Raw genomic sequence first — 14,442 nt, forward strand, 5'->3', positions numbered from 1 at the left:
CTCATTAACAGGAACCCGAGATACTTAAACTCCTCCACTTCAGGCAGTGACGGATCCCTGACCCGAAGGGAGCACGCTACCTTTTTCTGGTTAAGAACCATGGCCTTAGATTTGGAAGAGCTGACTTTCATCCAACCCGCTTCACACTCAGCTGCGAACCACTCCAGTGCTCAATGAAAAAAAAAAAAAAGCCAACAGAACCCCGTTGTAGCTCTCTCCACAACTGACACAGACTTGGTCCTCTTTAACTGGCATTTATTTTGTCTCTCATTGTTCATGCCGTGAGTACTGTTAGTACAGTAATACAAATATGTCAGCTCAGCAATATAACGATGTAGCGACAAGTCTGCCGTAGCAGCACACAAGCAATAAACATCTGTTCTGGGCCAAATACAATGACACTAATATAATGAACTTGGGAAATGAGTGATTAACTCATATTTTAACTTAACTACTCATTCAGCCACATTTATATAAATTATTTAACAACATGAAATAGGATTATTTTAACACAAATACAACAACACTTACACACATCATCTGCAAAGAGTAGAGATACGACCCTGGGGTTCCCAAGCAAGACACCCTCCTCTCCCCGACAATGTTTGTTCCGATCCTGTCTGTGAAAATCACAAACAGGATTGTGATAAGGTGCGGCCCTTGTGGAGTCCAACACGCGCCGTAAATGAGCTTGACTTTCTGCTAGGAATGTGGTCATAGCTCTTGCTTCGGTTATACAGGGACAGAATAGCCCGCAAAAACAAGTACAGTTCACAGTATTCAAGGAGCACCTCCCACAGAATCCCTCGAGCGATACGGTTGTAAGCCTTTTCCAAGCATACAAAACACATGTAGTAGCAGTAACACTGCAAAGGTGTTTCACTGTTCCATGACCTGGGTGAAAAACCACACAGCAAGGCTTGTTTACTAATGGGAGAAGCTTATTGAGCTTTCCAAATGCCAACTAAAGACCGAAAAAAAGACATTAAATCCCCATCACTTTGCAAAGGAAATGTCATGGATGTTGGGCAGGAGCTAGACAGAAAAAAAGATGGAAGACGACATACAGAACAGGTATGACGCTTTATGTAGGCTGTACGCTGGTTGCTAATCCTCGCTGTCATTGGGTGAGAGGCCTCTCCATCACAGGGCCACACAGAGACAAACAAGACAAACAACCACCCACACTCCTAGGGTCAATTTAGAGTCATCAATTTATCCAACATGTATGTATTGGGCAGTGAAAGGCAGCCAGAGTATCCGGAGAGAACCTATGTGTACACAGGGAGAACATGCAAACTCAACACAGAAAGGCCCCAGCCGGAATTCAAACCAGGAACTCTCTTGCTGTGAGGTGATAGTGCTAACCACCACACCACTGTGCAGCTTCCGTTGGTATTGATGGGAAATATCAGATTGCTGGCAAAACACATGGATTAGGTTGGATCGCTCAGAAGGTCACAGGCAGAATATCGAGAATGCAGTATTATGTATTTCACTAAGATATGGCTACAGGAGCATATTCTGAACTCTTTTACTTATTCTATGCTACAATTTATACAGTCACAGTATGAATTTAAAAAAAATTCTCATGAGAGTGAAGAGATGGATGAGCTGAGAACCACAGAGCATGAAATAAGGGAGTTCTTGGCAGTACACTGGATTCGGCTCTGCAGTTGCACACACACTCCATGCACCATGTATGTGAACAACTACATGGTGCATGGTAGTGCATGGATACTCAGCTGTACTTATTTATGAAACCAGATGAAACCAATAGGTTGGTCAGACTACAAGCCTGTCTTAAAGACATAAAGACCTGGATGACTCAGAACTGTCTGCTTTTAAATTCAGACAAAACTGAAGTTGTTCTCTTTGGACCTGAGCGCTTCAGGGAGAAATTGTCTAGTTATATAGTTACTCTAGATGGTATTTCCTTGGCTTCTAGTTCTACAGTGAGGAACCTTGGAGTTATTTTTGACCAGAATTTATCATTTGACGCACATATAAAACTGGTTTCTAGGACTGCCTTCTTTCACCTTCGTAATATTGCTAAAATCAGGAACATCCTGTCTCAGGGTGATGCAGAGAAACTAGTTCATGCATTTGTTACTTCAAGATTGGACTACTGTAATTCCTTATTATTGGGCTGTCCCACATATTCTCTGAAAAGCCTCCAGCTGATCCAAAATGCTGCAGCCAGAGTTCTGATGAGATCTAACAGAAGAGATCATGTTTCTCCAGTTTTAGCTTCTCTTCATTGGCTCCCTGTTAAATTCAGAATAGAATTTAAGATTCTTCTCCTCACATATAAAGCTCTTAATGACTGAGCTCCATCATATCTTAAAGATCTAATTGTAAGATATTTTCCTAACAGAGCACTTCGCTCCCAAACTGCAGGTTTACTTGTTGTTCCCAGAGTTTTTAAAAGCAGAATGGGAGGCAGAGCCTTCAGTTATCAGGCCCCTCTCTTGTGGAATAAGCTGACAGTAAATGTCCAGGAAGCAGACACCCTTTCCACTTTTAAGATTAGGCTTAAAACTTTCCTTTTCGATAAAGCTTATAGTTAGGGATGGCTCAGGTAATCCTGAAACATCCCATAGTTAAGCTGCTATAGGCTTAGACTGCTGGGGGACCTCATCTGTCACACCTTTCCTCACTTTGCTCTCTTTTCCCCCTGTTTAATTTCTCAATTGATTTTATGTACATGTGACATTATTGTGGTTATTAACTTGTTTCCCTGTTCCAACAGGTATCCTTTGAATGGTGTTATGGTGTTTTTCCCCCCTCTTTTCCCTCTTTTCTGTCTTCTCAAACCCCAGCTGGTCGAGGCGGATGGCCACCCTTCCTGAGTCTGGTTCTGCCAGAGGTTTCTTCCTGGTTCTGCCAGAGGTTTCTTCCTGTTAAAGGGAGTCGTTCCTTTCCACAGTCCCTCAGGCTCAGGACGGGAGATTGGACTGAAGACACATTTCGGTGCAATCTGTTGGTTTCCTTAGCTAGGATATTATTTTTGAATTGGCTCTATATGAATTAATTGGATTACTTTGAAAGTAATTCATTGGATTTAATTGGATTGAGTTACTATAAATTGAATTCCAATTGGCTTGAATTGGACTATATTATTTAAGTGCCTTGAGATGACAATTGTTGCAATTTGGCGCAATATAAATAAAATTGAATTGAATTGAACAACAGATGGTGTTCACATCGCTGGATGTACAGGCAGTTGGAAAACATTGTTCTGCTGACATTGAACTGTTGATGGAGTGCTGGCCCTTTTATCAACCAAGGTAGTTCAGTGTTGTGTATCTTTTATGTTCCACTGCGGGCAAATAACATGACAGTACTTAGGGCACTGCACGATGTCATCAGCTGACATGCATCCTGATGCTGACTTCATTGTGGCTGCTGACTTCAACCACTGCAACCTGAGGAACATCCTCCCCAAACACTACCTGCATGTACATTTTCCAACAAGGGAGCATAACATTCTCCCCAGCTTTGATCAGTCCGACCACCTGTCTGTGTTTCTGTACCCAGCCCACAGACAAATACTCAAGAGAGCACCAACGATTAAGTAAAACAATACAAATGTATGGATTGAAGAAACTGGGCAAATTATTCAAAACTGCTTTGAGAGTACAAACTGGCGTGTCTTTAGAATGACTTATTTGAGGGGAGACTCCTCTGTTGACCTGGCGGAGTATGCTGCTGCTGTAATTGAGTATATCAGTACATGTACTGAAAACATCATTGCAACAACTGGCCAGGCCACGCTGCCAGATGAGCTCAACGAGTTCTATGCTTGTTTCGAGGCATTTAAACAACCATCACCATGAAGAGCCGCCAGTCACAGAGGGCACGCATGACACACCGCTGTCAGTGATACCTGCAGAGGTGTGTCAGATCCTGAGCTGGATCAACCCTCCAAAGGCAGCAGGCCCCAACACCATCGCTGACAGCCTGCTCATCAAAGCTGGCCAAGGTCCTCACAGACATATTCAACCTGTCCCTGGAGCAAGCGTCTGAGGTCTCCTGTTTCAAGATTAGGTGTGCTCCTCCCAAAGAAATGCCCAGTAAGTTTTAACAAATATCATCCCATTGCACTCACCCCTATTGTGATGAAATGCTTTGAGAGGATAGTCATGGCACACAGCACAGCAACCCTTGACCCCTTCCGATACTCTTGTTTTCAGAATAGGTCCACTGACGACACAATCAATACCACCATCCACACAGTCCTCACATATCTGGAGGGCAGGGACACATGCAATAATGCTGTTATTGATTACAGCTCAGCATTCAATACAGTTGTCCTATAGAAACATTTGTAATTTGCTCCTCTCTCTCTGAGTTGGGTTCCTCGCTGACAGAACCAAAGTTAAAAGCCAGACATCAGGCATAGGAACAATCAGCACCAGCTGACCCAAGGCTGTGTGTTGAGTGTGAAGCTCTACTCCTTGAAAACAGACAAAATCAAGGAAATTATTATTGACTCAAGCAAGAGGCAGCACATTCCCATTCACTTTGGAGAGGCTGCAGAGTTAAAAACTTTAAATTTCTTGGAACCCATATTTCTGAGAATCTTACCTGGTCTCACAATACTCAACCACTCATCAGCCAAACACACAAAACACTGTATTTTATAAGCAAGCTGAAGAAAGTTGGCATGCCAACCAAAATCCTCACCAATTTCTACAAGGGTACAGTAGAGAGCATTACTGCCTGCTCCATCACAGTGTGGCACAGAAACTACACTGTACAAGAGAGGGAGGTGCTCCAAACTGCACAGTACATGTCTGAAGCAACCTTCCCTTCTCTACAGGACATTTACACCATCAGGATCATCACGAGGGCCCACAATATGATTCAAGACAATACAAACCCTCAACACACTTCTTCACACTACTTCCCTCAGGGATGAGTGTGGAATCACAGACCACAAGATTAACTAACAGTTTTTACCTCACAAGCCATTAGAATTCTGAATAATGTTAAAATTTCATTTAACCCCAACCCAAAACTTTAGCCACATATTACCACTGTATGTCACCAGGCAGTGTACATTTTATCATGCAACTGCGACTTTTTTTTACTTTCTTTATTCATTTAATGCTATTTATTTATCCTAGTGCTGTCTTTGCATAGGTAATTTGAATCCATATAATGGAATGCACTCTTAGCTAAATTGAGATTATATCAATGCCATGATAGAGTGTGAGACAGATTACATCTTCCTCTGTGTGGAGAGTCTTATTCCCACAAGGACAATAAGGTGCCTTCCAAATAATAAACCCTGGATCACCAGTGATCTGAAAATGCTGTTGAACATCAAAAAGAAAGCCTTCAGAGGGCGACAGGGTGTTACTGAGGACTGTTCAAAAACAGATAATCCTAGAATACATATCACATCAATTTTTCATGCGACTCCAGCTAAATAAAAGAGAATGGAAGGATATGTCTCTAGAAAAAGGTTGTGTGAGGGAAAAGAAATACAGCGTTATGAATGACTGGACCCAAGTAGGATGTACAACAACAGAACTTGTTAAAAACCTCAAGAGGTGTGGCTTCAGTGCTGAGACCATAAATGTACGGTTGCTGAGTTTTAGGGCCATCTAGTCTTTTAAGGTGCAGTTTGAACAATATCCGATTTGTGATTATAAAACTTCCTACGTTTGAATTTTGATTCAGCAGGGGTAAAAAAATCTCATGTATTGTTGTAGTTTTTAAAATCTCTTTTTGGCTTTTTTATGGAGATGAAGAGTCTAACACTATATTCTCCCATAAATAGAGTCCAAGTTTATCAAATGTACCCCCACAGCTGTGGACAAATTGTTATTTTTCAGTCAAAAATGACAAAAACGTCAGGTTTAACTTGTTTTGACCCTTGGGCTGTCACTGAAGTAGTAGTAACAAACTCTGTTATTGCAGTGGAATATATGACTATCAATTTAAACAAACAACTCTCACAAGTCTTTACTATGAACGTAAAAAAAAACAGGCAATATTGCTTTATAACACACTGTCACATATGTAAGAATCTCTAGGAGTTAAGCTACCTATGGTCCGTGATCGAGTTATCATCTGCCCGATGTCACGGAAGACTTTGCGAAGAAATTCTTGTGCCCTTTCCCACAGTCCTCGTCGCACACTGTTCAAGCCACACACAGAGGAGAAAGCCAAGAGTGGGCTGTAGAGGAACAAAGTGAAGAGACTCCCCCGCTGAGACTGATCTAAATAGTTAAATAGAGAAATTGCACAGATAAGCGATGAGAACATGAGACATACTCCATGTTCACAAGAATGTGGTGCCAGATAACCTTGTCAAAGCAGCATCTTCATCATCTCCTACAACTGCATAAAAAGGTTTTAATAATAAACAGTAATAAAAGTGCTTTATAAACACAGGAAAATGTAAAGAGATACAGACATAGTAGCAGCATATATTGAGAGATCAAGGAAATTCAATTCATTCAAAGATAGGTTACATTTTTTTTTCTTGTCTCAAACGAGTACTGGCACTCATATTGAGAACAACATTTTCACAACAAAAATTCCCCTACTTCTGCACATTGGTTTCATTGGTTGTCCTGGCTAACAGCGTTTTAGAAGAAAGATCTATCTGTCTATTTTTTTTTTCAGAAATTAATATGAGGGACTTCAGCAGTTTCTTTATATAAACAATAAGAATATTGCTCAATGTTAGTCTTTTATGTACATCATTTTTTGGTTTACCCTAATTTACCTCCCACATCCGGCGCCGGTGCGAGCAGGACGCTGATCCAGTAGCTCCGTAGGTGTAGTGTTGTTTTACCGTTTAGAGTGTTTATTTGTATTTTTTAATATTTTTTTAACCACACTCGCTGTGCGGTACTTTATATATCCTATGGATACGATGTCTTCTTATCAGCAATACAGCGGCGGACAACTTCTTTATTCAAGGGAGAAGCTGCTTGCACTCCAAACAATGGGACGAGCCGGCATTGTTCACCCCATACCCGAGGAGCTGAGGAGGAGGCGACGAGGCCACAGAGCCGGGGCCAAGGTGAAGGCTAGACTTGCGGCTAAACGGTGGAAATACAAGCCCTCGGTTCCCTCGTTTATCATGGGAAATGTTAACCGTCTGACCAACAAGACAGACGAGCTGGCTGCCCTTGTGAGGACCGACAGGACATTGAGGGCGTCTCACTGAAACTTGGCTCACCCAGAACACACCGGACACTAATATGGATGTACCTGGATTCACGACGGTGAGAGCGGACAGGGACTGTAGATGCAGCGGCAAACACAAAGGTGGGGGACTCGCCCTGTTTATTAACAACAGATGGTGCAGCCCGGGGCATGTTACGGTGAAGGAGACTGAGTGCAACAGAGACATTGAGCTGCTGGCGGTAGGACTCAGACCGTAACAACCTGAGGGAGGTCTGGGATGGCATGAAAACCATCACAGGCTGCAAGAAGAAGGGCAGCAGCACAGACGAGGGGGATGCTGGGAGAGCAAACCAGCTAAACCTGTTTTTCAACAGGTTTGACACTCCAGCTCACACAGACAGTGACTGCCCACTTCACACCCCTATCACGTCCATCATCACCTCAGATTGCAGAGCACCCCCACCTGCCACACCCATGAACAGTTCAACCCCCCACCCCACCACAACAGACATTTCAACCGCCCTCCCCTTCACTATCACCAAGGAGCAGGTGAGCAGAGAGCTGAGGAGGCTGCGCCCAAGGAAAGCAGCAGGCCCGGACAAACTGTGTCCTAGGATGCTCAAGGCCTGTTCTGCTGAACTGGGGGAGCCGCTTCAGCACGTGTTCAACCTGAGCCTGCAGCTGGGGAGGGTCCCCGTGCTCTGGAAGACTTCATGTCTCATCCCTGTTCCAAAGAGGAGGTGGGTGACTTCAGACCAGTGGCACTAACATCACACATCATGAAGACTTTCGAACGGCTGGTGCTCCATCTCCTCAGACCCCAGGTCCTCCACGCACAGGATCCACTGCAGTTTGGATACCAGGAGAAGGTGGGCGTGGAGGATGCCATCCTCAATCTGCTACACAGGGCTTACTCTCATCTGGACAAGGAGAGCAGTGCTGTGAGAATCATGTTCTTTAATTCTTGGACTTCAGAAGGAAGAAACCAAAGCTCCAACCTGTGTCCATCAAGGGGGTTGATGTGGAGGTGGTCAGGACATACAAACATCTGGGGCTGCAGCTGGATGACAGATTGGACTGGAGATAGACTTTGTTCACAGGAAAGGACAGAGCCATCTCTACTTCCTGAGAAGGCTGGGGTCCTTCAACATCTGCAAAAAACTTCTGCAGATGTTTTATCAGTCGGTGGTGGCCAGCGTCCTCTTCTACGCTGTGGTTTGCTGGGGAGCAAGAAGAGGGACTATGCCCGACTGGACAGACTGGTGAGGAGAGCTGGCTCAGTGGTGGGCACAGAGCTGGACTCTCTGGTGACAGTGGCAGAGAGAAGGACTCTTAACAAACTGCTGTCCATACTGGACACCCTCTATACAACACCTTCATCAGGCAGAGGAGTGTATTCAGTGGCAGCCTGCTGTCCATACTGGACAACACCCACCACCCTCTATACAACACCTTCATCAGGCAGAGGAGTGTGTTCAGTGACAGCCTGCTGTCCATACTGGACAACACCCACCACCCACTATACAACACCTTCATCAGGCAGAGGAGTGTGTTCAGTGGCAGCCTGCTGTCCATACTGGACAACACCCACCATCCTCTATACAACACCTTCATCAGGCAGAGGAGTGTGTTCAGTGGCAGGCTGCTGTCCATACTGGACAACACCCACCACCCTCTATACAACACCTTCATCAGGCAGAGGAGTGTATTCAGTGGCAGCCTGCTGTCCATACTGGACAACACCCACCACCCTCTATACAACACCTTCATCAGGCAGAGGAGTGTATTCAGTGGCAGCCTGCTGTCCATACTGGACAACACCCACCACCCTCTATACGACACCTTCATCAGGCAGAGGAGTGTGTTCAGTGACAGCCTGCTGTCCATACTGAACAACACCCACCACCCTCTATACAACACCTTCATCAGGCAGAGGAGTGTGTTCAGTGACAGCCTGCTGTCCATACTGGACAACACCCACCACCCTCTATACAACACCTTCATCAGGCAGAGGAGTGTGTTCAGTGACAGCCTGCTGTCCATACTGGACAACACCCACCACCCACTATACAACACCTTCATCAGGCAGAGGAGTGTGTTCAGTGGCAGGCTGCTGTCCATACTGGACAACACCCACCACCCACTATACAACACCTTCATCAGGCAGAGGAGTGTGTTCAGTGGAAGGCTGCTGTCCATACTGGACAACACCCACCACCCTCTGCACAACACCTTCATCAGGCAGAGGAGTGTATTCAGTGGCAGGCTGCTGTCCATACTGGACAACACCCACCACCCTCTATACAACACCTTCATCAGGCAGAGGAGTGTGTTCAGTGACAGGCTGCTGTCCATACTGGACAACACCCACCACCCTCTATACAACGCCTTCATCAGGCAGAGGAGTGTGTTCAGTGGCAGCCTGCTGTCCATACTGGACAACACCCACCACCCTCTATACAACGCCTTCATCAGGCAGAGGAGTGTGTTCAGTGGCAGGCTGCTGTCCATACTGGACAACACCCACCACCCTCTATACAACACCTTCATCAGGCAGAGGAGTGTGTTCAGTGGCAGGCTGCTGTCCATACTGGACAACACCCACCACCCTCTATACAACGCCTTCATCAGGCAGAGGAGTGTGTTCAGTGGCAGGCTGCTGTCCATACTGGACAACACCCACCACCCTCTATACAATACCTTCATCAGGCAGAGGAGTGTGTTCAGTGGCAGCCTGCTGTCCATACTGAACAACACCCACCACCCTCTATACAACACCTTCATCAGGCAGAGGAGTGTGTTCAGTGACAGCCTGCTGTCCATACTGAACAACACCCACCACCCTCTATACAACGCCTTCATCAGGCAGAGGAGTGTGTTCAGTGACAGCCAGCTGTCCATACTGGACAACACCCACCACCCTCTATACAACACCTTCATCAGGCAGAGGAGTGTGTTCAGTGGCAGCCTGCTGTCCATACTGAACAACACCCACCACCCTCTATACAACACCTTCATCAGGCAGAGGAGTGTGTTCAGTGGCAGGCTGCTGTCCATACTGGACAACACCCACCACCCTCTATACAACACCTTCATCAGGCAGAGGAGTGTGTTCAGTGGCAGGCTGCTGTCCATACTGGACAACACCCACCACCCTCTATACAACACCTTCATCAGGCAGAGGAGTGTGTTCAGTGACAGGCTGCTGTCCATACTGGACAACACCCACCACCCTCTATACAACACCTTCATCAGGCAGAGGAGTGTGTTCAGTGGCAGGCTGCTGTCCATACTGGACAACACCCACCACCCTCTATACAACACCTTCATCAGGCAGAGGAGTGTGTTCAGTGGCAGGCTGCTGTCCATACTGGACAACACCCACCACCCTCTATACAACACCTTCATCAGGCAGAGGAGTGTGTTCAGTGACAGGCTGCTGTCCATACTGAACAACACCCACCACCCTCTATACAACACCTTCATCAGGCAGAGGAGTGTGTTCAGTGGCAGCCTGCTGTCCATACTGGACAACACCCACCACCCTCTATACAACACCTTCATCAGGCAGAGGAGTGTGTTCAGTGACAGGCTGCTGTCCATACTGGACAACACCCACCACCCTCTATACAACACCTTCATTAGGAAGAGGAGTGTGTTCAGTGACAGGCTGCTGTCCATACTGAACAACACCCACCACCCTCTATACAACACCTTCATCAGGCAGAGGAGTGTGTTCAGTAGCAGGCTGCTGTCCATACTGGACAACACCCACCACCCTCTATACAACACCTTCATCAGGCAGAGGAGTGTGTTCAGTGGCAGCCTGCTGTCCATACTGGACAACACCCACCACCCTCTATACAACACCTTCATCAGGCAGAGGAGTGTGTTCAGTGGCAGCCTGCTGTCCATACTGGACAACACCCACCACCCTCTATACAACACCTTCATCAGGCAGAGGAGTGTGTTCAGTGGAAGGCTGCTGTCCATACTGGACAACACCCACCACCCTCTGCACAACACCTTCATCAGGCAGAGGAGTGTGTTCAGTGGCAGCCTGCTGTCCATACTGAACAACACCCACCACCCTCTATACAACACCTTCATCAGGCAGAGGAGTGTGTTCAGTGACAGCCAGCTGTCCATACTGGACAACACCCACCACCCTCTATACAACACCTTCATCAGGCAGAGGAGTGTGTTCAGTGGCAGGCTGCTGTCCATACTGAACAACACCCACCACCCTCTATACAACACCTTCATCAGGCAGAGGAGTGTGTTCAGTGGCAGCCTGCTGTCCATACTGGACAACACCCACCACCCTCTATACAACACCTTCATCAGGCAGAGGAGTGTGTTCAGTGACAGGCTGCTGTCCATACTGGACAACACCCACCACCCTCTATACAACACCTTCATCAGGCAGAGGAGTGTGTTCAGTGACAGGCTGCTGTCCATACTGAACAACACCCACCACCCTCTATACAACACCTTCATCAGGCAGAGGAGTGTGTTCAGTGGCAGGCTGCTGTCCATACTGGACAACACCCACCACCCTCTATACAACACCTTCATCAGGCAGAGGAGTGTGTTCAGTGGCAGCCTGCTGTCCATACTGGACAACACCCACCACCCTCTATACAACACCTTCATCAGGCAGAGGAGTGTGTTCAGTGGCAGCCTGCTGTCCATACTGGACAACACCCACCACCCTCTATACAACACCTTCATCAGGCAGAGGAGTGTGTTCAGTGGAAGGCTGCTGTCCATACTGGACAACACCCACCACCCTCTGCACAACACCTTCATCAGGCAGAGGAGTGTGTTCAGTGGCAGCCTGCTGTCCATACTGAACAACACCCACCACCCTCTATACAACACCTTCATCAGGCAGAGGAGTGTGTTCAGTGACAGCCAGCTGTCCATACTGGACAACACCCACCACCCTCTATACAACGCCTTCATCAGGCAGAGGAGTGTGTTCAGTGGCAGGCTGCTGTCCATACTGGACAACACCCACCACCCTCTATACAACACCTTCATCAGGCAGAGGAGTGTGTTCAGTGGCAGGCTGCTGTCCATACTGGACAACACCCACCACCCTCTATACAACACCTTCATCAGGCAGAGGAGTGTGTTCAGTGGCAGCCAGCTGTCCATACTGGACAACACCCACCACCCTCTATACAACACCTTCATCAGGCAGAGGAGTGTGTTCAGTGGCAGCCTGCTGTCCATACTGGACAACACCCACCACCCTCTATACAACACCTTCATCAGGCAGAGGAGTGTGTTCAGTGGAAGGCTGCTGTCCATACTGGACAACACCCACCACCCTCTATACAACACCTTCATCAGGCAGAGGAGTGTGTTCAGTGACAGGCTGCTGTCCATACTGAACAACACCCACCACCCTCTATACAACACCTTCATCAGGCAGAGGAGTGTGTTCAGTGGCAGGCTGCTGTCCATACTGGACAACACCCACCACCCTCTGCACAACACCTTCATCAGGCAGAGGAGTGTGTTCAGTGGCAGCCTGCTGTCCATACTGAACAACACCCACCACCCTCTATACAACACCTTCATCAGGCAGAGGAGTGTGTTCAGTGACAGCCAGCTGTCCATACTGGACAACACCCACCACCCTCTATACAACGCCTTCATCAGGCAGAGGAGTGTGTTCAGTGGCAGGCTGCTGTCCATACTGGACAACACCCACCACCCTCTATACAACACCTTCATCAGGCAGAGGAGTGTGTTCAGTGGCAGGCTGCTGTCCATACTGGACAACACCCACCACCCTCTATACAACACCTTCATCAGGCAGAGGAGTGTGTTCAGTGGCAGCCAGCTGTCCATACTGGACAACACCCACCACCCTCTATACAACACCTTCATCAGGCAGAGGAGTGTGTTCAGTGGCAGCCTGCTGTCCATACTGGACAACACCCACCACCCTCTATACAACACCTTCATCAGGCAGAGGAGTGTGTTCAGTGGAAGGCTGCTGTCCATACTGGACAACACCCACCACCCTCTGCACAACACCTTCATCAGGCAGAGGAGTGTGTTCAGTGGCAGCCTGCTGTCCATACTGAACAACACCCACCACCCTCTATACAACACCTTCATCAGGCAGAGGAGTGTGTTCAGTGACAGCCAGCTGTCCATACTGGACAACACCCACCACCCTCTATACAACGCCTTCATCAGGCAGAGGAGTGTGTTCAGTGGCAGCCTGCTGTCCATACTGGACAACACCCACCACCCTCTATACAACACCTTCATCAGGCAGAGGAGTGTGTTCAGTGGCAGGCTGCTGTGTCAATCCTGCTCCACCAACAGACTCAAGAACTCTTTTGTCCCTCTTGCCATCAGGCTGTACAACAGCTCTCAGTGATGGTACTTCTGGTAGTTCTACGGTCACTTTATATTTGTAAATAATTTCCACAGTATGTAACAGTTGTACAAAACATTTATAGTTCTACAAAATATTTTATTTCTACAGTTACATCTTAGTTTTTTAACAGTTTTTGTATAGATCCTAATGTATGTTGAATGTATGTTATGTTACTTTTTTGCTACTGGATGCTTGAATTTCCTTCGGAATCAATAAAGTAAGTAAGTAAGTAAGTATTTATATAATCTATTTATCTATCTATCTATCGAATCTTAGTTAATTCAGTTAATTGCATACTCTTTAAATACTATTAATTTAACAGTACCAGAGAGAGCCATGGACAGTGTAAGAATGTTAAAAAGTGTAGAGGTGTTTTAGTCCCACACCGAGTAACACACACCTGGTACACTCTTGGGATATACTGCAGGTGATAGTAGGCACACCAGAGGCTGGCCAAACAGATTTGTGAAATTCTATTCATAAAAATGAAAGACAGAAAGCATCATATTAATCCTGAGCACACACAGATGATGTAGTATGGTAACATCATACACTTCAACAAAACAAGTTTTTCTTAGGCACTTTCATGTCTTCTTATACCTTGTAGGCTGTGCTGTTTGAAGAATCCACAATGATAAAAAGTGGCTTCCGAGTGAAAGGGAACAAGTCCCCTGGATGAAGGCTGCAACAATGTGAACAAGAATACATCAGAAATCTAGTTGGGTACCTCAGCAAACAACAAAAATCTGTAGTTTTCATTTTGTACGGGTAGCTTTTCAGTTGGCTACAACACACACACACATGCACACATGCACATTTGGATGGTTGTACACGCATATTTAGAGTTTCAAAACATCAAAGCAATGTAACATACCAGTAGGAAG

The 14,442-nt window shown here is 46.5% G+C and overlaps 1 protein-coding gene across 2 annotated transcripts in view; it reads right to left on the minus strand.

Moving 5' to 3' along the window:
• The window catches only part of scai (suppressor of cancer cell invasion), a 49,935-nt gene that overhangs the window by 10,090 nt on the left and 25,403 nt on the right, over positions 1–14,442 (minus strand). Inside the window, exons 13-15 of one of the 2 annotated variants that reach the window (XM_072371602.1) lie at positions 14,159–14,240; positions 13,959–14,031; positions 6,060–6,233 (exon numbers count right to left, since the gene is read on the minus strand). In XM_072371602.1, coding sequence (XP_072227703.1) covers positions 6,060–6,233; positions 13,959–14,031; positions 14,159–14,240 — 329 coding nt within the window. The remainder of the gene's footprint in view (positions 1–6,059; positions 6,234–13,958; positions 14,032–14,158; positions 14,241–14,442) is intronic. The other variant, XM_072371603.1, reaches the window with a different exon arrangement.

The sequence above is a fragment of the Leuresthes tenuis genome, unplaced genomic scaffold (genome assembly GCF_036924035.1).
Source record: "Leuresthes tenuis unplaced genomic scaffold, fLeuTen1.0.hap1 SCAF_19, whole genome shotgun sequence".
Classification (NCBI taxonomy): domain Eukaryota; kingdom Metazoa; phylum Chordata; class Actinopteri; order Atheriniformes; family Atherinopsidae; genus Leuresthes; species Leuresthes tenuis.